This window comes from Pelobates fuscus, chromosome 12 (genome assembly GCF_036172605.1).
Source record: "Pelobates fuscus isolate aPelFus1 chromosome 12, aPelFus1.pri, whole genome shotgun sequence".
NCBI classification, from domain to species: Eukaryota; Metazoa; Chordata; class Amphibia; order Anura; family Pelobatidae; genus Pelobates; species Pelobates fuscus.
This window is the reverse complement of record NC_086328.1, coordinates 7,210,497-7,234,853: the sequence shown is the minus strand read 5'-3', so window position 1 is coordinate 7,234,853 and position 24,357 is coordinate 7,210,497. Positions and strand designations below refer to the sequence as shown.

At 44.0% G+C, this 24,357-nt stretch overlaps 1 protein-coding gene across 2 annotated transcripts; it reads right to left on the bottom strand.

Annotated features, from left to right (window-relative positions):
* Positions 1–1,074: 1,074 nt before the first annotated feature.
* KARS1 (lysyl-tRNA synthetase 1) lies at positions 1,075–24,357 on the bottom strand. 2 transcript variants are annotated; one of them, XM_063437268.1, is made up of 15 exons: positions 24,248–24,350; positions 19,537–19,708; positions 19,077–19,200; positions 18,779–18,941; positions 17,476–17,569; positions 16,093–16,279; positions 15,866–15,991; positions 8,658–8,777; positions 8,403–8,565; positions 7,649–7,822; positions 5,840–5,925; positions 5,665–5,750; positions 5,439–5,565; positions 1,745–1,888; positions 1,075–1,276 (listed from the first exon to the last, which is right to left on the bottom strand). In XM_063437268.1, the coding sequence occupies exons 2-15, from the start codon at positions 19,668–19,670 to the stop codon at positions 1,190–1,192; spliced, it is 1,815 nt and encodes a 604-aa protein (XP_063293338.1). In that variant the 5' UTR covers positions 19,671–19,708; positions 24,248–24,350; the 3' UTR covers positions 1,075–1,189. The 2 variants fall into 2 exon arrangements, with proteins under 2 accessions (XP_063293338.1, XP_063293339.1); XM_063437269.1 differs by lacking the exon at positions 19,537–19,708 and having other exon boundaries at positions 24,248–24,357.

Here is a 24,357-nt window from a genome sequence, read left to right as displayed (position 1 = left end):
TGTTTTTCTGAATATGACCCACAGGAAAAGAAATCTTCACAAGATGTTAATACCTCTACAGAGTCAACATAGATAAGTTTACTTTAAAATCCATACAAATACATTGTTTCTATATTGGATGGGCTTTTGTGGAGACTCTGGGCTTGTACACACAGAAGATCTGGATTGGGAACAATCAACCGGTTTTCGGCATGAAAAGTTCAGCCCTCCCCATATCCCAATTACAGAGCAGGAGAAGGGGCTCCACAGCTTCGCCACATCTGCCTATTCATGATTTAGTAATCCTGGAACAAATTCTCTTTGAAAGCTTACAAAAAGAATGACTGTCAAAATCAACCCTCATTTGTTTTAATGCACCATATTGGATGATGTAATAAACAATTATACAAAAATATATGCACATTAAAAGAAAGGATGGAAGAGTCTCCACCAATCAGAAGCCCTTCATTCTGGTCCATGGGGGTCTGCTCTTATCTCCAGTCTGGCAGATATTTATGGGATAAATCCATTCTCCATCCAAAGCTTTGTTACATAAATGTACCTGCTGTATTTACTAGAGGCTGTAATACAGTTTATACATCTTACAGTCAGTTCTGTGAACAGGACAGTGTACATAGCTGTGGCTCAGTTCTCTCTCTGGGGAGGAGGGACCCTTTTTTTACTTATGTATACAAGTTAGACAAAAAATTGTAAGGAAGCATAGAACCGAGAATTCCAGCTAGTTGATTGACAGCTTTGCAAAAATAAAAATTGCTTCAGTTAGAAGCCACTCAGTCAGAGAACGTACCAGGTACTCAGTCACCATAAATTGCCAATAAATAAAACACGTAAAATTACACCAAAACCACCTCAAGTTCAAGTCAATATACACTTCTGACTGTATTCCTAAAAGGGAAATCCTAGGGCAGGGTGGTAACGATGTAGCAACACATAGGAACAAAACCCCCAAAAGATCCCTTCAAAGAAACTACAGCTCACACCCCCCTCCCATATAACGTTACCCATAAGAACTTGCGATTTAACACATTTACATAACATGAAGACCAGCTGGACAGATTGTGTATTACACTGAGATAAAGCATAATGCAGTGTATTTTATTTTCAATATAAAGACGGTAAGAGCAGTCAAGATTCACAGGACAGGTGTCTTCGACGAGGACACATATTAAAAAGGAGACAGTTCTTGAGGTTAAACAGATGTTCCTTCAGCATTCTGACTTGGAGGGGAATCTTTCTTGTTGTCATCTGGCTTCATCGCAGGAAACAGAAGGACCTCCTGTGTAAAATAATAGATCAGAGAGATATTCATTAGCCATTTGCATTAAAATACCCTCTGAAATGGATATGAACATGGTCTTGCAGATGGTGTGTGTGCACTCTCTTTAGAGCTTGCTACCCCCAGAGTTTTAAACCTGGTCGCATTCTTACAAATCCAGTAATTTGGTCGCTGATGGCTTCTATCACAGTTCATGTTATAAGAGACCCTTTTTATCACGGTAAATTAAAGCCAGGTTTTTCTATATATATTTATGGGAAATAAAAGTGACCAAGAGCGATGGTCATGGACGCTGCCCATGTCCTCTGAACAGCTGAATGATAAAGCAAGTAACTGGCAATGGTGAAACATCATTTCAAGTAAATAAATCAATCATGTCCTTAAAATAAATAAATCCAGAAGAGCCCCAAATAAAACATTCAAGTTTAGTGCCCTGTGAAACAAACATAAATGTACAGTTTATTTTACCTTTATATTATTTGAGTCTGTAAGGAACATGGTCAGCCGGTCAATGCCCATTCCCCATCCAGCGGTTGGTGGGAGTCCATATTCCAGCGAGGTACAAAATGTCTCATCTATAAACATTGCCTCATCGTCTCCCTCAGCTTTAGCCTGTAAGGAAGAATGCAAATACATGATACATTGCTAACATCACGTAGCCTGTATAAAGGTTAAAGGGCAAATGTATAAAGTCTCCGGGATTTATAGGCGGGTGGTCACAAGTATGAAGGTTATAGCATTTCATAACATGGAACTGCTGACAGAGGAAATACAGCACTAAATAAGCATAAGGGGATTTTATTCCTTATACCAGAAAGTGGATAAAACTGACAAAAGGACACACAATATCTCCAAAAGGAAAACAATTTAAAAACCCCACTAATTTATAAACACAACAGCTAAACTCTTTGCCTGGATGTAAATAGTGAAAGATTCACAGTTCGTGATGAATCCCCCTTTCCCAGAGATTGTGTTTTCCAAGGATATGAAAACTCGTACAGGTGTATCATTTGGGAATGTTGTCACAATTTGACCCACCAGCACCACCACCACTTTAGTAACATTTTGTGCGAATCTGTCAGAGACACTGAATATTGTACTGAAGTAAATGGCAAGCTGATGATCCCCCAAAAACGAATATCTATTATAAGAACATCTTCTTACAACAAACAAGCCTTAAATGATCCTACATTAAAATGGAATGTTCCACTAATTGAATGTCTCCAAGAAAAAACATTCCATACCTGGTACAGGTTCTTTAGGGACCCATTAAATATTTTTTATTTAACTGGTTCAGCATAGTCCACTAATCTCCATAGATATCAGTTCTTCTTAAAGCTACATTCTAGCAGATTAAAGGACCACTCTAGTGCCAGGAAAACACTTGTTTTCCTGGCACTAGAGTGCCCTGAGGGTGCCCCCACCCTTAGGGTCCTCCTCCCGCCCAGCTCTGGAAAGGGTAAAACTTACCTTTTTCAAGCGATGGGCGGGGAGCTCTCCTCCTCCTCTCCGCCCCGTCGGCTGAATGCGCACGCGCGGCAAGAGCTGCGCACGCATTCAGCCGGTCGCATAGGAAAGCATTTACAATGCTTTCCTATGGACACTTGCGTGTTCTCACTGATTTTCACAGTGAGAATCACGCAAGCGCCTCTAGCGGCTGTCAATGAGACAGCCACTAGAGCAGAGGTAGGCAACCTACGGCACTAGTGCCATGCACGGCACTCGAGGTGTCTTTGCACGGCACTCAAGGCTGCTAGAGCCAAACAGGCTCTGGCCTATTAGGAGTCCCAGTAAAACTTCAGATATCTGCTAATCCGGAAAGGTGGTGAAGGACAATCCTCAATTTATGCATTGCAGCACATAGAGGAAGTGATCTATGAATGGGAATCCACACAGTAGTAGAGCAGCACGCAGTTGCAGCTCCTGTCTTTGACATGTACCTGGCCGGCCTGGTCCCCACTGGAACCCAGGGAAGTCACCCACACTGCTAGATATACACAGAAATGCAGAATAACCCTTCCCACCATACAAATAATACGGACAGCCCACACACAAACATACGCACAATCCGAACAAACGCAACACCACTAACAATCCACATACATGCACACAACCTCACATGCAATACCCCAAACAGCCCCCACACACTACCAAACACACAATGTGACATATCCATCCACACACACAATTCCACAAGCAGCCCCCATACACAGCTTACATTCATATGTATCATACACAATACCATAAACTACTCATGAACATATACAATATAATAGCTCATATACGCAGGGCCGTCTTTAACGCGGGGCAAATGGGGCAGCTGCACCGTGAGCCCCGCTGGCCTCAACTATTTCTCACCCCCCGGCCAGTAATCCGCAAACTAAGGAGGCCCACCGGCTGGCCCATGCACAAGGGGCCACCCGGTGGGCTTCTGTCAGCAGGGGTCTGGTCGCGCGTTGAGGCGCTTTAACAGCGCGAGTGGACCCCTTGATTTTCGGCAGCAGGCTGGGAGGAAGGGACGGCCATGCATCACTTCCTCCCACAAAGAGAGGAGCGCACGGGAAAGAAGAGTACGCAGAGTGGAGGGGGGCTGGCCAAGAGAGCCAGACTCCCAACTCCCAACACCTTCAGCCACCAGCAGGAAAGGTAGGAAACTGGAGGGTGGGTTTTAAAGTGTAAATTTTGTGTGTGTGTGTGTCAGTATATCGGTATGTGTCAGTATATCGGTGTGTCTGTGTGTGTCAGCATATCGGTGTGTGTGTCAGCATATCGGTGTGTCTGTGTGTGTCAGCATATCGGTGTGTCTGTGTGTGTCAGCATGTCTGTGTGTGTGTGTCAGCATGTCTGTGTGTGTGTGTCAGCATGTCTGTGTGTGTGTGTCAGCATGTCTGTGTGTGTGTGTCAGCATGTCTGTGTGTGTGTGTCAGCATGTCTGTGTGTGTGTGTCAGCATGTCTGTGTGTGTGTGTCAGCATGTCTGTGTGTGTGTGTCAGCATGTCTGTGTGTGTGTGTCAGCATGTCTGTGTGTGTGTGTCAGCATGTCTGTGTGTGTGTGTCAGCATGTCTGTGTGTGTGTGTGTGTCAGCATGTCTGTGTGTGTGTGTGTGTCAGCATGTCTGTGTGTGTGTGTGTGTCAGCATGTCTGTGTGTGTGTGTGTGTCAGCATGTCTGTGTGTGTGTGTGTGTCAGCATGTCTGTGTGTGTGTGTGTGTCAGCATGTCTGTGTGTGTGTGTGTGTCAGCATGTCTGTGTGTGTGTGTGTCAGCATGTCTGTGTGTGTGTGTCAGCATGTCTGTGTGTGTGTGTCAGCATGTCTGTGTGTGTGTGTCAGCATGTCTGTGTGTGTGTGTCAGCATGTCTGTGTGTGTGTGTCAGCATGTCTGTGTGTGTGTGTCAGCATGTCTGTGTGTGTGTGTCAGCATGTCTGTGTGTGTGTGTCAGCATGTCTGTGTGTGTGTGTCAGCATGTCTGTGTGTGTGTGTCAGCATGTCTGTGTGTGTGTGTCAGCATGTCTGTGTGTGTGTGTCAGCATGTCTGTGTGTGTGTGTCAGCATGTCTGTGTGTGTGTGTCAGCATGTCTGTGTGTGTGTGTCAGCATGTCTGTGTGTGTGTGTCAGCATGTCTGTGTGTGTGTGTGTGTCAGCATGTCTGTGTGTGTGTGTGTGTCAGCATGTCTGTGTGTGTGTGTCAGCGTTGGGGTGGAGGACGTGATTGCACGCCTGGGGAGGAGGGAGGGGGGACAGGGTCCAGTGGGCCCCAAGCAAATGCTTTGCCCAGGGTCCAGTCAATATTAAAGACAGCCCTGCATATACGCACATATGCAACGATATACAACGTACAAGCAGAATACGGCAGCATACATACCTCAATTTAAAAAAAAAATAGGACCGCACGCTACGGGACATCACAATCCTATATCGGCACGGTGCTGCTAAAAGGTTGCCTACCCCTGCACTAGAGTATTAGGGGGAAGGCTTAACCAATTTATAAACAGCAGTTTCTCTGAAACTGCTATGTTTATAAAAAAAATGGGTTAACCCTAGCTGGACCTGGCACCCAGACCACTTCATTAAGCTGAAGTGGTCTGGGTGCCTAGAGTGGTCCTTTAAGCACCAACTACAATCAGTCCTACTTGTTAATGGAACAGCAACTTTGCAGATACCTTAGCTTGCTCTTCAAACATCTCCCTTTGTCTGATTGGGTCATTCAGCTCAGTGTAGGCATTGCAGATCTCTTTCTTCATAACAAATAGCTCAAATCTCTCCGTCAAGCCTTTCTCTGAGCGATGCCTAGTGCATTAGGAGAAACAAAACGTTAAAAGAAGGACTTGTGTAATACAGAAACAAATTAGAGGAGTTTACAATACAAGGATTTGGTGAGAGTCTTACCATTTAGCGAGCGGACTCATGATTTGTGGGTGGTCACAGATAAAGGTTGGATTAATGCAAGTTACCTCTAGAAAATCACCCACCAGCTGGAAGAACAAGGAATCAGAAATTAGATCTGTATCTAGATTGACAACATAACAGTCACATGACCAGCAGCCCAGGTACCGTATCCCACCTTGTCTAGTAGTCTCGCAGTGGTTCTAGGGGGCGGACACTCTACCTCTTTCTCCACACAAATGTCATCGAGGAGTTTGCGAGTTTCTGAACGCAGAGACATAAAATGCACGGTCACATTAAACATTTCACCATAGGAAGTACTTCTAAAGTGACAGGAATATTCACTTAAGGGAAAATGTGAGATTCCAAAGTCAATTTTATGTTGGGTCAATAATCTAGTTAGTGGAGAGAGCGGTACAATCTAAGCTTTACCTAGAAGATTTATAAAAAAATAAATAAAATGAAAGTTTGTCGAAAAAAAGGCCAATCTAGCCAATGTCAACTTCATTTTGTTTTAAACTTTATAGCCAGTGGGTTAGCTCAGTTCTGGAACATCTGGACAACCAGAAAATTCAATACACTGTTCCTAGTTAAACACGATTATTAGACCAGTAATGAGATATCTGCCGACAAACACATGCTCTATTTAAAAGTACATTTTATATTTGATTATATTGAGAAATAAGATAAAGTTTAATGCAACTTAAAAAAAACAAACAAAAAAAAACACTTAATACCCAATTTTGTCCAGAGTAACCCTTTCTGTACTGGTCCCCCTACTCAAAAGAAAACAAATTCTAAGAAGTTAATAGAGCAATAAATGCACAAAGACTACTTCATCTCAACAAATAAAGAGGAGGAGGAGGAGGCGGCAGCAGCAGCACCGAGGGAGCCTCAGCATTGTAGAAAAGGTAAATAAACTGCTTTTTTCCAGCTTTATTGCAAATGATCGGGATCAGATCCTAAAACTAATCAAGATCTAGGACACTCTAGTGTTAGGAATACAGGTTTTAGGTCAAAGCCTTAAAAAGTTACTACAAGCACCATAACCATTTCAGTGATATGAAGTTGCAACGGTGCCTGGAGTCTGTCTGAATAATTTCAAGATGAAACACAGCACAGAGTTTAACATGTGGCAGCAACATTGGGGCATCATTAGCCAGCCCAAGAGAGTCGTGGCTGGCTAATGTCAATTCGGTGCAAATTTTCATGTGCAGAATTGCATTCATTGGCCGAGAGCAGTCAGCTGACACTTTCAGTCATTATGGTGACCAATACCAGGAAACCGGAGCAGGGTACTCCTAGCATCATAGCCATTCCAGCTCACTATAGTGATTATGATGCTTGGAGTAACCCTTTACAGGTTGGCATGCATCCATTCTCTACAAAGTGGTTTACTCCATTAAGAAGGATTTCAAATCAAAATATCAAGTTTTATAAAATGATAGCCAAGTGGGAGAAAGGGAGGGAGGGGGGGTTTCAGCAGAACTGCTACCGCGAATGCACAAGTAGTTACCGGTAGTTTGAGAAAGGTTTTGCATTATCGAATGCATGTAAGAGGTATATTGTTTTAACCCTTCCACGACAAGTGTTTCAATAACAATACAATAAACAACATTAGAAAGTTACAACACATCAGTCAAGAAGGGGTTAAAGAAAACGAACATAATCTACAACCTTAGAACAATGGATTCTTGTAGAGATGAGATTTAACTTATATTGACTGGGTTCTCTTCAAATAAAGAAAACGGACTATTGAGTACATTTAAACCTAAACCGTCAAAATGGGGAAAAGGTCAATAAACTGCTCCAAAGTTACAGGATTGTGGTCGAGTCGGTAATTTGGTTATCAATGCAACTTACCTGATCTCCAGTAGTACATCCATTTCACAGGATTCCTATAGTTTTTATAGAATTCCTGTTAAATGATAGCAGTACCCAACAGCCAGCCCTGGCCTGCCCTCGCTGCCCAATTCCTATAACTCACCTTCGCTGTCAAACTGGTCAGTATTAGGCAGCTTTTTCCCCAGGACCTTTTCCAGTTCATGCACCATGCTAATTTTTCTGAATGGTGGAGTAAAATCTATTTCAAACACAGGACCTTCGGGACCTTCCGGATGGTAAGGGACTTTGTAGCTGCCAGTGATGTGTTTAACCATTCCTGCCACGAAAAAAAAAAAACATTAAGACAAAACATGGCACAGCAGGGGTTACATGTTGTTTACCAAGTTACACATTCTAGAGTCAAAATCAGGTGTGCCAGAAAGGTACAAACACAAAGAGTTTTAAAATAATAATAAAAAAAAAAAGACCAAGTGATTTATTCGCTAAACTGCAAATTGTAGCGATTTGAAAAACTGGCTTGAAAAACTTAGGCAGCCAAGCTGAAATCAAATAATTTGGGCAACGTCAGATATTCATGTATCATTTATGGTTGTTTTCCGATATACATTCTTTAACTATTGCAAAAATTAACGCACACGATTGCAGTTTTACTTGCATTGTACAATTCAGTTTGCAATGCGCTGTCATGCTGGCTCTCAGGAACTACCCGCCCAGTATAACTGGTCCAATTCAAAGGAAGTCACAGGGGAAAAAAATAAATAAATTGAAATTCAAAATACAAGCTACAACTGGGCAGCCTATAGGGTGTCTGTGCATATTATGCATAGGAAAGCACTCAGTGCAAATGAATGAGAGGCTTCCCGTACGACTGGAGCGTTCTCGATTTCTCACCATACCAGATAGCAGCTTTTCTGTTATTTCCATGAGGTCGTGGTAGTCCGCGTAGGCCATGTAAAATTCGCAGGTTGTGAACTCTGGATTGTGAGTGAGATCTATCCCTTCGTTCCGGAACTGCCTGCCCACTTCATATACTCTATCAATGCCACCAACTACCAGCATCTGTCAATACATTAATAAACACCATTCCTGTTAATAGTCGTCCTATGGATTCATTACACGCCCAGAACACACAGGTTGTTCGAACAGCTCACCTTGTGATACAGCTCTGGTGCTATCCTCATGTATAGATCCATGTCCAACTCATTATGATGGGTGATGAATGGCTTGGCTACAGCTCCCCCAGGAATAATGTTCATCATTGGAGTTTCAATCTGTCACAAGAAACTCATTGTTAGGGTAATTGTTAAGGTATCCGGCCAATACATACAGCATACATGTCCCTGGGTGTTACTCCTTCTGCTGGAAGGAAAGGTGTCATGCAGTTAAATGAATACTATAGTGTCACAGATACAAATATGTATTCCTGACACTATGTTTTAAATAGCCACTTAGGTCCCCACCCTCCGCCTTTTACAGCACCGCGCATGTCTCCTCGGCTGATATTATAGAAACTGACCATCTCCCAGGCCAATGCTTTACCACAGGAAAGCATTGAGAGGATATTGCGTATGTACGACAAAAAGCCGTGCTGCACAAATCAGCATCTAGTCAGATGCATTGAATGAATGCATCATTAAGAGGAGCGTTTAGCATCTCGTTACAGATCAAGGAGACGCTGAATGTCAATGATGCACATTGTGAACCAATGACCCCGAAAGCACCTGTAGTGTCCATCTAGATGTCAGCCACTAGATGTTCCCAAGCTGTAATGTAAACACCTCTCTCTGAAAATACAGTGCTTACATTAAAAGGCCTGCAAGGACAGACTATATGCACCTGAATAACAACATTAAGCTTGTACCCTTAATTGCTAAATCTTGCACAGCTATTATCCCACAAGCTGCCACGAGAGATTCCACTGCCATCAGATGCACATCACATATGAACTAGAGAAATTCCACTTGTGGTGATGGGTCAAAAAAATTGGCACCACCTCCCTAGTGGAAGAGCACCTTAGTGGACACTCCAGGAGTGTCCTGGGGCTTAACCCCTTTAAGTCAAAAGAAAAAAATGAATGATAATACTCAAAAGGCTGGAGTGATCCAGACTAGCTGAGTATAGTCCTGGAGAAAAAAAATCGATAGATAGATAGATAAATAAATAGATAGATAGACAAATAAATAAATTAATAAATTGATAGCTGTATAATGTGGATACCATATAATCTGGATAAGATAAGTAGATTAAGCCAAAATACAGTGATAACAAGCCCTAATGGCTCACCTCCATATATTACCAAAGATACCTAATATCCTATTCACTCAGAAAATCACAACTGGATACTGACTTTAATCGGCAATTGGCATGGTCAAGTCCAGTGGATTAGAGTGTACACCATAGGTAAATGTCAGATAGCTGACCCAGGTATCCGAGAAAGGTCACTAAAAAGTCTGTCATGCAGGTGAATGCCGAATGGCTATTAGTTGACGCCAGTACATACAGAGCCCATATTTCTACGGCTGTGGATAGCTGGTTAGATCAAAAAAAGCCCAAACTCGGCATTAGGGATAGCATGCAACTACACCTATAACTAGTTGCTATTGCACTATAGTGCTAACCTATACATGGTTATCATAGCTAAAAAGGAGATGAGTTCAGCATGCTTCCAAAGGTTACCCCATAACACCCAGAGGAACTCCCTCTATAGACTCCAATATAAAATAGTGACCCAACAGCAAAAGGAGGTGTAAGAAATAATTCAATTAAAGTGCCTCCATGTGCAGAACCATACTTAGGATGTTGGTTGCCTGCACATGGTGATAGATAGCTTAAAGTGAGATAAAATGTGTGAGAAAAGAGCCCAAAGAGCCCGACGCGCGTTTCGGTGCTTGCTTAGATGCACCTTCGTCAGGGGCTGACTGGAGACTAGTCCATAGTCTCCTTTTATATGTAGTCAGTTACTTGAGCCTCTAAGCTATGTCCAATCAGAAAGCCGGTGGTCCGTTCATTCCGGCGCCAAAACCCCACGTGGTGGTATGTAAATGAGCTGCCTTCCATCATCCAATCCTGTATCAGTGTTAATCTATCTCGGTCCAGCCTGCATTAACCCCCTCAGTGCCGGGTAAGGTCCCAGACACCCAGGTCTCTATGAGAGGGGTGGTGCTAGTGTAGCTGTAAACATAGCTACAGTGAATGTTGAAACTCACACATCATATCTCTGGGATCAAAAACGGCTCCGTTGTTTCAGTATACGTCGTGATGAAACAAATCATGTATCGTTTACACTGTGCTGAAAGTAACAGCCGACGGTGACAGTGATATTTACCGACTTTATATAAATAAGAGATAGAGATTCGTCGTATAGCCTAAGTGACGAACGGAGGAAGTAATGGGTTATATAAGATTGAAAATAACCCAACGAGTCCCATTCCATACTTATGATGATGGTGGTTCACCTCCCTTCGGGTATCTGTTAGCGAGATACCATTAATTGCTCACTAGGGATAGGGGTTATTATGAGCCTTTCCGAGTTTGTTAACCATCTGGGTGCCGAGTGGGTTCCCAGGCCTCCAGATGTATACGAGGGGTCAAAATGGCTTCAGTCATTCTCAGAGTTCCAAAGCACATCTCTGAAGTCTAATAAGGTTTCGTAGCTTGGTATCTACCGTTGTGATTTAAAGTAGTCATGGATTAGTAACTTTGTTGATGAAAAATGTAGTAGCTATAACAGTGTTTGCTGTTCTCGTTCTTGTTTGAAAGCAATTAATTCATGGCTATGTGTAGCTTGGAGAGACTCCGCTAAGAGTCCAAATATAAGTAGGACTAGAAAGTACCAATGCTTATTCTAATCAAAATTCATTTACTACGAGATGTGATGTGAGTTGTCACATGGCCTAATTGACCTATGATCAGCCAGGACGAGGATAAAGGTCGTTGGGGATAGTCAGCATTATTATATCAATGGTTCAATTCCTTTGAAATGTCAGGGATAGAAGTCCCGATGAGTTCATGCATGCAGAGATCTGAATAACTCAGCGAATTACAGCTGCTATCACTATGACAGTATGCTCCTCATCCTTCCTGTCATGTTTATACTAATCCTCAGGTTTACAATGCCATTTAAAGCATATGTGGAGATTGGATGGTGTGAAGGATAGATGTTAATACAGAGGAGGGGTTTAATATAGTTCTATTTCTAGGGACATGCCAGTTGTGGGTCTAAGAGGTACAGTGGTTATGGTAGAACGTATTTATATATTTACAAAATTTACAATATATACAGATTACATTTAATAATAGTCTATAATATTAAGGCATGCTCAAAAGATAGACATAGGCGATAGGTTAGAGATTACATAGTTTTCACAGATCAAATGAAAGGGGTATAAGAGAAGCCTTCGTTTAGGCCATTGGGAGATAGGGTTTTGAGTGTAAAAATCCAAAAGCTCTCACGTTGTAATAGTTTTACGTCTATATCTCCCTTTCTAGGTCCTAATTTAATTTTTTCAATGCCATTGAAACGTAGGCCCTGTGCTGAGCCATCGTGTCTTAGTTTAAGATGTCGAGAAATGACCGTATCAATTTGTCTAGAGGGGTTTACAGAGTTTACATGCTCTAGAATTCTTTTTTTAAAAGGTCTAAAGGTCTTGCCCACATATTTTAGATTGCAACTGCAGGTTAAGAGATAGATCAATCCTGTTGTTTGACAATTAAAGAAGGTATTGGTTATATGTGTTTGTGTGTTGGTTGAATCCGAAAAGATCTTAGACTTTTTTCGAATGTATTTACAGGCTTTGCATCACCACATTGAAAAGTGCCGGTTGCTGGAGTCCTCAGCCATGTATTTTCTACTTTTGGCAGTGAAAGATGGCTTGGCACCAGTAAGTCCTTCAAGTTGCGGCCTCTTCTGGCTGTAAGTGATACATGTGGAGTTAGAACCTCTTTGAGATGTTGGTCTTGATATATCAAAGGCCAATACCTTTCTAGTATCCGTTTCACCGGGTCCCATCCAGTATCAAAAGTACCAATACATCTGATCAGGTTTTGTGTCGTGTCTTTAGTGATATTGTCCTCTAGGAGAGTTGATCTATCAGTCATTAGTGCTCTTTTATAGGCGGTTTTAAGGCATCTATTGGAATAACCCTTCGCCTTGAACTGTAACCTCAATGACCTAGCTTTGGTTTTGAACTCATCCATAGTGGAGCAATTACGTCTAACACGAAGGTATTGTCCTACTGGTATCCCATACTTCAGAGGCCCAGGGTGATGACTTTGCCAGTTCAAGAAACTGTTGGTGGCTGTGGGTTTCTAAAAAAAGAATTTTTAAAAAAAAGAATTCTAGAGCATGTAAACTCTGTAAACCCCTCTAGACAAATTGATACGGTCATTTCTCGACATCTTAAACTAAGACACGATGGCTCAGCACAGGGCCTACGTTTCAATGGCATTGAAAAAATTAAATTAGGACCTAGAAAGGGAGATATAGACGTAAAACTATTACAACGTGAGAGCTTTTGGATTTTTACACTCAAAACCCTATCTCCCAATGGCCTAAACGAAGGCTTCTCTTATACCCCTTTCATTTGATCTGTGAAAACTATGTAATCTCTAACCTATCGCCTATGTCTATCTTTTGAGCATGCCTTAATATTATAGACTATTATTAAATGTAATCTGTATATATTGTAAATTTTGTAAATATATAAATACGTTCTACCATAACCACTGTACCTCTTAGACCCACAACTGGCATGTCCCTAGAAATAGAACTATATTAAACCCCTCCTCTGTATTAACATCTATCCTTCACACCATCCAATCTCCACATATGCTTTAAATGGCATTGTAAACCTGAGGATTAGTATAAACATGACAGGAAGGATGAGGAGCATACTGTCATAGTGATAGCAGCTGTAATTCGCTGAGTTATTCAGATCTCTGCATGCATGAACTCATCGGGACTTCTATCCCTGACATTTCAAAGGAATTGAACCATTGATATAATAATGCTGACTATCCCCAACGACCTTTATCCTCGTCCTGGCTGATCATAGGTCAATTAGGCCATGTGACAACTCACATCACATCTCGTAGTAAATGAATTTTGATTAGAATAAGCATTGGTACTTTCTAGTCCTACTTATATTTGGACTCTTAGCGGAGTCTCTCCAAGCTACACATAGCCATGAATTAATTGCTTTCAAACAAGAACGAGAACAGCAAACACTGTTATAGCTACTACGTTTTTCATCAACAAAGTTACTAATCCATGACTACTTTAAATCACAACGGTAGATACCAAGCTACGAAACCTTATTAGACTTCAGAGATGTGCTTTGGAACTCTGAGAATGACTGAAGCCATTTTGACCCCTCGTATACATCTGGAGGCCTGGGAACCCACTCGGCACCCAGATGGTTAACAAACACGGAAAGGCTCATAATAACCCCTATCCCTAGTGAGCAATTAATGGTATCTCGCTAACAGATACCCGAAGGGAGGTGAACCACCATCATCATAAGTATGGAATGGGACTCGTTGGGTTATTTTCAATCTTATATAACCCATTACTTCCTCCGTTCGTCACTTAGGCTATACGACGAATCTCTATCTCTTATTTATATAAAGTCGGTAAATATCACTGTCACCGTCGGCTGTTACTTTCAGCACAGTGTAAACGATACATGATTTGTTTCATCACGACGTATACTGAAACAACGGAGCCGTGTGAGTTTCAACATTCACTGTAGCTATGTTTACAGCTACACTAGCACCACCCCTCTCATAGAGACCTGGGTGTCTGGGACCTTACCCGGCACTGAGGGGGTTAATGCAGGCTGGAACCGAGATAGATTAACACTGATACAGGATTGGATGATGGAAGGCAGCTCATTTACATACCACCACGTGGGGTTTTGGCGCCGGAATGAACGGACCACCGGCTTTCTGATTGGACATAGCTTAGAGGCTCAAGTAACTGACTACATATAAAAGGAGACTATGGACTAGTCTCCAGTCAGCCCCTGACGAAGGTGCATCTAAGCAAGCACCGAAACGCGCGTCGGGCTCTTTGGGCTCTTTTCTCACACATTTTTTCTCACTTTAAGCTATCTATCACCATGTGCAGGCAACCAACATCCGAAGTATGGTTCTGCACATGGAGGCACTTTAATTTAATTTAATTATTTCTTACACCTCCTTTTGCTGTTGGGTCACTATTTTATATTGGAGTCTATAGAGGGAGTTCCTCTGGGTGTTATGGGGTAACCTTTGGAAGCATGCTGAACTCATCTCCTTTTTAGCTATGGTAACCATATATAGGTTAGCACTATAGTGCAATAGCAACTAGTTATAGGTGTAGTTGCATGCTATCCCTAATGCCGAGTTTGGGCTTTTTTTGATCTAACCAGCTATCCACAGCCGTAGAAATATGGGCTCTGTATGTACTGGCGTCAACTAATAGCCATTCGGCATTCACCTGCATGACAGACTTTTTAGTGACCTTTCTCGGATACCTGGGTCAGCTATCTGACATTTACCTATGGTGTACACTCTAATCCACTGGACTTGACCATGCCAATTGCCGATTAAAGTCAGTATCCAGTTGTGATTTTCTGAGTGAATAGGATATTAGGTATCTTTGGTAATATATGGAGGTGAGCCATTAGGGCTTGTTATCACTGTATTTTGGCTTAATCTACTTATCTTATCCAGATTACACGGTATCCACATTATACAGCTATCAATTTATTAATTTATTTATCTATCGATTTTTTCTCCAGGACTATACTCAGCTAGTCTGGATCACTCCAGCCTTTTGTGTATTATCATTCATTTTTTTCACATCACATATGAACATGCCTTTCCCATTAACATTCACTCGAAAAAGCTGAAAAGGGGAGTAAATTCCTTAGCATGTCTTGTACAGACCTGGAATTTTAGTGAAATTCTAAAATTCTGATGCAGCTGAATAATAAATTAATTTGAAGAAGAAGGGGACATAAATAAAACACACACACCACGTACACAGCAAATTAAAAGAAGTTTCAACATTAACGGTCACTTCACAAAGTTATTTAGTATCAAACAATGCTCCTTTTCAGAGCTCATTGGTGGTTAAATATCTCTGGACAGTCTTGCTTCAGGGAGGTCCCAGATTATCTGGGGAGCCAAGGAAGCACGCTCTGCCATAAAGAAATCAGGATATTCAGCAAGCTTCAGATCAGAAAATTAAGAAAAACCATAACCGTGAGAAGTAAAAGCAGACTTTTTGCCATATTTAAGAGACACTAATTTTACTCCAATCACAAAACAAATGCTTAATTTAACAAAGTAAAAATGACAAGGATTTTAATATTACCTCAAGGAAGCCCAGATCATCTAGAAATCTTCTGAGGTATGTGATAAGTTTGGCGCGTGTAATAAACTTCTGCCTTACGTAGTCATTCAAGATGAGATCCAGGTACCGCTGGCGGAATCGAGTTTCCTGAAATGATGAATTGATCACAAGATCAGATCACATGACACAAGATCAGATCACATGACAGGATAAGGTCAGGGTGACATGGACACATTCTCTCCGCATACCTTGTCTTTCAATCCAAAGTGGAGATGAGGCAACATGTGCAGACAGGGAGACAGCAGGGTTATCTCCGTAGGTATAATACTTAGTTCCCCCTTTTTGGTTTTTCCTGGGTTTCCTTTCACTCCAATAATATCACCGCGACGCAGACGGTTATTGACTGCTATAAACTCTTCTTCTGATTTGTAAAACCTGCATCCAAAAGTAGAGCATAATATCACTTACTATCACTCTTCACAAACAGCAGAACATGTTGATGATGCCTCTATTTAAAGGTATAGGGACACAGTCACCAAAACCATTTTATCTTAATGAAGTAGTTTTGGCTGTAGATTATATCCCTACAGTCTCACTGTTCAATTCTGCAGTTAAATCACTTTGTTTATACAGCCCTAGTAACCTCCCTGCATTTGACTTGCATAGCTTTCCTAAATGTTCCTGAAAAATAACCTATATATTTTATGTTCCCTTATTGCACATTCTGTTTAATCTAGAATTTCTTATCCACTTCTCTGTTAATATCCTCCTAGAGTCTCCTGGTGTGAGAGCAGGAGGTAAACACTTGTAAAGCAAGTTATCATCTGAAACCATCCACCCCCATGTAGTCTGTGTGACTCACAGCCAAGAGAGGCATGGCTAAAGCTGTATAAACAGAAAAAAAAAAAAAAAAACGACCGATGAGACAGCAGGGACACGACCCATAAAACAAAATTGCTTCATTAAGCTAATGTTGATTTGATGACCATAGTTTCCCTTTAAGCACCACAACCACTTCATCTCAAGTGCAGTGTCCCTGTCCCTTTAGCACTGCAATGTAAAATATTACAGTCTCACAGAAACTGCCAAGCACGCCTCTGGTTGCTGTCCAACAGACAGCCACTAGAGGCGCTACCTGCAATTCCACAGACTAACTCCATAAACGGATGCTGGATGTCTCACGCTTTGCATGAGAACGTCCAGTGTCTTAACATCCCACATAGGAAGGAAGTGATTTAATGCTTTCTTATGGGGAAGGCTTAACGTGCACGGTACTTACAGTGCATTAGGTCTCCACGTTTCCTACGTTGGAGGAAAGAGGTAAGGGTTAAAAGAATTTTATATTCTTAATGCTATAGTGTTCCTTTAAGTTCAATATCTAGTTACAACTCACCCTCTCTGTATCAGGATATTGTGTACATTACAGACATTGAGATGCTTTACACTAGGCCAAGTGGGTCTCGTATTCAGATTGTCACACTAGAGCTAGGACTATACAGTCCAATCCCTTTCATAATTACACTATTTGCCTTCCTACATTCGTAGTCATATTCACACATCCTAAACCCCTAGGTTTGAAACTCACCATCCCACAAACATTGCAGCCACATACCTAGACATAAAGGACTTACTTAGAGTTAGCCATAACTTGCAGCTTTGTGCCTTCTCCACGCAGATCGTAGAAGATCAGTTTGGCTCCAGAAATACGTTTGGCATGGATCCTGCCTATAATCAACGATATACCGTAAAATAAACATTACAAGATGATCATTGATACAGACTTTTATCATCATCTTAGACACATCTTCCTAAAATTACGCAAGCCGAATGCCAGCATATTAAATGAATAGGCCCATTGTGAGATGTTTCATGAATGAACAGTTGCTGTCACCAGGTTCCCATTCTTAAAACAACATTGTAACTAACCAATCTGGACACAGAGAGCAGGGAATGCATAGTTTGACGCTAGTTTACGTGCATTATTTGCCATAAAGTAGCTTCTGCTTCTCACACGGATAAAGAAATGTTGTAATAAAGACCGTCAGCCTGAGAATGTACAATACTTTAATGCTGAGGTTTTATTTTATAAATTAAAAGAGACAGTTTAAACTGCAGAGTGTGTTAAGATTTAGTACTCGGACTGTATATTTATTCTTTGCTATTGCCCTCTCGGTGGGGTATACCTTTATTAATGGGAAAAACAGGCAACCAAATCCAAACGCAATTTAAACTTTTCATGTTTTTTTAAGCTGTTTTAGCCGAAGCAGAGCAATGCTGAGGTCTGACAAAGGAAAAAGTTTGAAAATAATAATAATAATAATAATAATAATAATAATAATAATAATAATAATATATATATTAATGTTATATAGAAACATCTACAATTTCACAAGGAGTTTTCCTGATGAACAACCAGTAAAAGCTTCTTCTACAGTAAATTTCAGAAATTGTAGATGTGAATTTTCTAAGTTAGTTTCACTTCCTCTGCACTAAAAAGGGGGAAGAAAAACTGCTGAACAAGGAACTCCTCCCTCCCCCCCGAAACCCCATTGCGGTGCAGTTGTTAAAGGGAAACTACATTGCCACGCTCACATTAGGACTTCCCGTCCCATAAGAAAGCATTGTATAATGCTTTCCTATAGGGTTTTGGGTGACAGAGGATGTCCTAATGCAGAGCGTGATGATGTCCAGCGTAAGGCGATCAATAGTCACTAAACCGCCCAGAAGCCCCTCTAGAAGCTGCCTGATAGACCGCCAATAGAGCTGGAGTTAACACTGCAAGGTAATTATTGCATGGTTAGGTTACCTGGGAAACTGCACTCAGACCACTTCAATGAACTGAAATGGTCTGGGTGCCTATAGTGTCCCTTTAAGGGTGCAGGAGATTTTGGGTGCCGCCTTACCTTTTAACTATTAGAAATACACAAAAATTACCTGCCACACTGACGATCTCCGTTAAATGGTCCCCAGTCTCCAGACTGTTGTATTTTGTAATGAAATCTGTGAGAGACAGATCAACTTGGTACTTGTGTGGATACGGGTCATTCTTTGTTCCCTTCAGCTGCTGAATGGCTTGGGAGCGAATTTTGAAATATTGCTTTTGAAGAAGAAAAAAATAAAAAATATTGCATTAAGCACAACAAAGCATGGGCTATACATTGTTTAACACAGGACTAAACATGGAGAATAGTAATATTTGCAATCAGAGATCTATTGACATGATCAATCTTACATTAGGATCGAGCGTTTCTTCATCAATTTCTGTGTCCGCACTGGGCAATTTCTCATTTTGTTCTTTTTGCTTGGCATCCTTTTCAGCTGCTTTCTTCTCAGCTTTCAATCGCCGTTTGAGCTCACTGAAAGGAAGAAATAGGACAATTTAAGCAAACAGAAAACTACATTTCATGTCGTTGGTATCGATTGTAGTACTAGGTACAAAGCAGGAAGCACAAAACTAAAACAAGTTCAATGTGTAAACCATTAGGCTCCTGGTAATATTCCAGCTGGTGATTAATATGGATTTACAGGCTACCAAGATTGGCTCCCAAACAGGCCTGTCTGGTTACAGCACTGAATTGGAATCAATATCTGGCTAATACCCATGCATCATCCAACAGGCAGCATGCCCACAAGGGTAACAGGAGATTCACAGAATGAAAAGTTGGCGTAAGTCATAGTGAAACAGCACCAACCTTTTGTTCTGGTGAAGGTCCTGCTCCTTGAAGAGAGGTGAATGAGTAGAAAGGTGCTTCACCACGAACTCCTCTTTAAGTAATCTCTGCACCCAAAGTGGGCTTCTAATAAGCCTGCATAGAGAGGCTGCCATCACTGCACACAACTCCCAACCTCTAATGATGTTACCACCTAACAGGATGACAACAAGGCAGGATATCTGAGACCAGGAGACCTGTATATATTTACAGAAAATCAAAGAGCCACAGAGGACAAGACTGATCTGGGTTTCATCCTTACTGTAAATAAATAAGGCAAATTTTAGGACCAGATTCTAGAAAACAAAAAAAGTTATGAAATAGTATTTAGATATGCTCATTAATACAACCAGTATATTTTAAAACCTTTTAAAGAGACTCCCCAGTGTCTGTTTTCCTGGCACTGCAGGTCCCCTCTCCCTCCCACCCCCTTTCCCCGGTTGCTGAAGGGGTGAAAACCCCTTCAGGTGACTTACCTGAGACCCCGTTGATGTCCTTCGGCGGTGGTTTCTCTCTTGCCGCCGCTCCTCCCAGTCTTTACGTCGGCCGGTGGGCGAGACTGATCCCGTCCACCGGCCGGGGAGACCTAATGCGCATGCGCGGCAATGCCGCGCATTAGAGCTCCCCATAGGAAAGCATTGAAAATGCTTTTCAATGCTTTCCTATGGGGAATTGAGCGATGCTGGAGGTCCTCACACAGTGTGAGGATGTCCAGCGACGCTCTAGCACAGGTTTTCTGTTCTATAGAGCATGAAGTGCCCTCTAGTGGCTGTCTAGTAGACAGCCACGCTCTGTCTAGTAGACAGCCACTAGAGGTGGAGTTAACCCTGCAAGGTAAATATTGCAGGGTTAAGGGTAGTGGGAGTTGGCACCCAGACCACTCCAATGGGCAGAAGTGGTCTGGGTGCCTGGAGTGTCCCTTTAAGTATATTGAGGGACAAAAAATAAAATAAAAACTTCCCTCAGACAAACGACAGTCTTACACCTGGCTATTTAAAGAAAAGAGCTGGTCACTTATTCTGACAGCATGCGTGTTGTGCAAGTTATGAAACAATTCCCAATACCAAGCATTGCTACAGTGCATGACTACAAAGTTCTGTGTACGAGAGGAGCCCAACATAAAGCTCATAGCTTTCTGTTTCTGAATAATGGGCTAATACAATAGTTTACAAGTCAGTCCTCACGGCACACGGAACAGCCCAGAATATAGCCATTTCCCAACTCTGTTCCAGTGGAGATCCTGACAAAATCTGGTTTCCTTGAGGACTGAATAAGGAATCACATGTCTATTAGATGGAATGTAGTTACCCATTACCACCACGGAAAGCCATTACAGAATTCAACTCAGGACTGGACCAACGACAGTTCGTTTATTGCCCAGTAGCATTTACAAATAGAAAACATAGTTACGCTGTGTAGAAAGAATAGTTGTTTACAGACAACAAACTCTTTCTTTACCAATGCAATCTCTCCAGGTCCATTTAGCGGAATATTATGGGCCGGTGTATAGCTCCCCACTGTACTTCTACTATAATCCCAGGACCTTTACTCACTATAAATATGGTTTGTTTAGTGCTGGAAGCTGAGGAAATCAAATCCCTGCAGCTCTGCATTTATAGAAGTATCTCGAATAGTATATTATTATTTATAACGCACCAACAAATTCTGCAATGCTGTACAATGGGATATATGCTGCCTCCCTGCTAGCAGTGAGACACACTCAGTCTATGTTTGAGGTCTAGTTCCAGTCTGAGCCCGGCTAGCAGTGATTCTATGTTTGAGGCCTAGTTCCAGTCTGAGCCCGGCTAGCAGTGATTCTATGTTTGAGGCCTAGTTCCAGTCTGAGCCCGGCTAGCAGTGATTCTATGTTTGAGGCCTAGTTCCCGTCTGAGCCTGGCTAGCAGTGCTTCTATGTTTGAGGCCTGGTTGCAGTCTGAGCACAGCTAGCACTGATTCTATGTTTGAGGCCTAGTCCCAGTCTGAGCACGGATACAGAGGCGGCTCTCTAGTAAGGCAGCGGCCTAAGGCCTCGCGCTGGCTGGGGCCTTGCGGCCGCCTAAACCACCTGTGGGCAGACTGTGTCACTGACCTAGGACCTGACACCAGGAGGGGGCCCGGCGGCTTGCCCTGTATGCCGCTGGGTGCGAGGCCCCTCCTGGCTGCCCGGCCACCATCGCAGACATAGGTCTGCAGCTCCGCAGTGCGCAGAGCTGCAGACCACGTGTCTCGCAAAAACCGGCCAATCAGAGCGTTGCCGCGGGTTACCACGGCAACGCTCTGATGGTCTCGCGAGATTACACCACCCTCAGCCTCACCCCTCCTCCTTCCTTCTCACCCCCCCTCCTCCTTCCTTCTCACCCCCCCTCCTCCTTCCTTCTCACCCCCCCTCCTCCTTCCTTCTCACCCCCCCCTCCTCCTTCCTTCTCACCCCCCCTCCTCCTTCCTTCTCACCCCCCCCTCCTCCTTCCTTCTCACCCCCCCTCCTCCTTCCTTCTCACCCCCCCCTCCTCCTTCCTTCTCACCCCCCCTCCTCCTTCCTTCTCACCCCCCCCTCCTCCTTCCTTCTCACCCCCCCCTCCTCCTTCCTTCTCACCCCCCTCCTCCTTCCTTCTCACCCCCCTCCTCCTTCCTTCTCACCCCCCTCCTCCTTCCTTCTCACCCCCCTCCTCCTTCCTTCTCACCCCCCTCCTCCTTCCTTCTCACCCCCCTCCTCCTTCCTTCTCACCCCCCTCCACCTTCCTTCTCACCCCCCTCCTCCTTCTCACACCCCTCCTCCTTCCTTCTCACACCCCTCCTCCTTCCTTCTCACACCCCTCCTCCTTCTCACACACCCCTCCTCCTTCCTTCTCACACACCCCTCCTCCTTCCTTCTCACACACCCCTCCTCCTTCCTTCTCACACACCCCTCCTCCTTCCTTCTCACACCCCCCCTCCTCCTTCCTTCTCACACCCCCCCTCCTCCTTCCTTCTCACACCCCCCCTCCTCCTTCCTTCTCACACCCCTCCTCCTTCCTTCTCACCCCCCCTCCTCCTTCCTTCTCACCCCCCCTCCTCCTTCCTTCTCACCCCCCCTCCTCCTTCCTTCTCACCCCCCCTTCCTTCCTATATCCCCCCCCTTCCTTCCTATATCCCCCCTTCCTTCCTATATCCCCCCCTTCCTTCCTATATCCCCCCCTTCCTTCCTATATCCCCCCCTTCCTTCCTATATCCCCCCCCCTTCCTTCCTATATCCCCCCCCCTTCCTTCCTATATCCCCCCCCTTCCTTCCTATATCCCCCCCCCTTCCTTCCTATATCCCCCCCCTTCCTTCCTATATCCCCCCCCCTTCCTTCCTATATCCCCCCCTTCCTTCCTATATCCCCCCCCCTTCCTTCCTATATCCCCCCCTTCCTTCCTATATCCCCCCCCCTTCCTTCCTATATCCCCCCCTTCCTTCCTATATCCCCCCCTTCCTTCCTATATCCCCCCCTTCCTTCCTATATCCCCCCCTTCCTATATCCCCCCCTTCCTTCCTATATCCCCCCCTTCCTTCCTATATCCCCCCCCCTTCCTTCCTATATCCCCCCCCTCCTTCCTATATCCCCCCCCTTCCTTCCTATATCCCCCCCCTTCCTTCCTATATCCCCCCCCTTCCTTCCTATATCCCCCCCCTTCCTTCCTATATCCCCCCCTTCCTTCCTATATCCCCCCCCTTCCTTCCTATATCCCCCCCCCTTCCTTCCTATATCCCCCCCCTTCCTTCCTATATCCCCCCCTTCCTTCCTATATCCCCCCCCTTCCTTCCTATATCCCCCCCCTTCCTTCCTATATCCCCCCCCTTCCTTCCTATATCCCCCCCCTTCCTTCCTATATCCCCCCCCTTCCTTCCTATATCCCCCCCTTCCTTCCTATATCCCCCCCTTCCTTCATCCCCCCCCTTCCTTCCTATATCCCCCCCCTCCTTCCTATATCCCCCCTTCCTTCCTATATCCCCCCTTCCTTCCTATATCCCCCCCCTTCCTTCCTATATCCCCCCCCTTCCTTCCTATATCCCCCCCCTTCCTTCCTATATCCCCCCCCTTCCTTCCTATATCCCCCCCCTTCCTTCCTATATCCCCCCCCCTCCTTCCTATATCCCCCCCCTTCCTTCATCCCCCCCCCTCCTTCCTATATCCCCCCCCTTCCTTCCTATATCCCCCCCTTCCTTCCTATATCCCCCCCCTTCCTTCCTATATCCCCCCCCTTCCTTCCTATATCCCCCCCCTTCCTTCCTATATCCCCCCCTTTCATCCCCCCCCCTTCCTTCCTATATCCCCCCCCCTTCCTTCCTATACCCCCCCTCCCTATATCCCCCCCTTCCTTCCTATACCCCCCTCCCCACTTCCTTCCCACTGAGGCCTGGTTGCAGTCTGAGCCCGGCAAGCAGTGATTCCAGGCCCGGATCCCACGCTGCAAGCCGCATTGCTGCCAGTTACATCAGCCGGCTGCGAGCTGCTGGGAGTTGTAGTTTATTGCTGGGGGCGACTCATAGGACAGCATGGTCGATCAGACAGGATAGAACTACAGCTCCCCGAAGCCCGCGCGGTGGCACTCTCCGGCTCCAGGGGAGCTCTGGCCATTGTTGGCCCCTGGCAGCTCTGTCCGCGCGCTCTCTGTCAGTCAGGGGCCCCTGTCTAACCCGCCGCCCGCCGCCCACCGGGGGCCCCCCGCTCACTTTTTGCTCAGTTTGCTGTCGGTGTCAGCTGGAGCCGCCACTTGAACGTCCGCCATGATCGCTGGGAGCTCGGAGAGAACACTTTCAGTTTGGTAGCCAATCAGCGGCGA

Excerpts from the sequence above, each read along its gene's own strand:
- KARS1 (XM_063437268.1), bottom strand. The coding sequence starts at position 19,670 with ATGGCAGCCTCTCTATGCAGGCTTATTAGAAGCCCACTTTGGGTGCAG. Across the intron at positions 5,926-7,648 it reads TGACCAGTTTGACAGCGAAG|AAACTCGCAAACTCCTCGAT; the intron begins GTGAGTTATAGG and ends CTCTGCGTTCAG. Across the intron at positions 1,277-1,744 it reads CAGACTCAAATAATATAAAG|GAGGTCCTTCTGTTTCCTGC; the intron begins GTAAAATAAACT and ends TATTTTACACAG.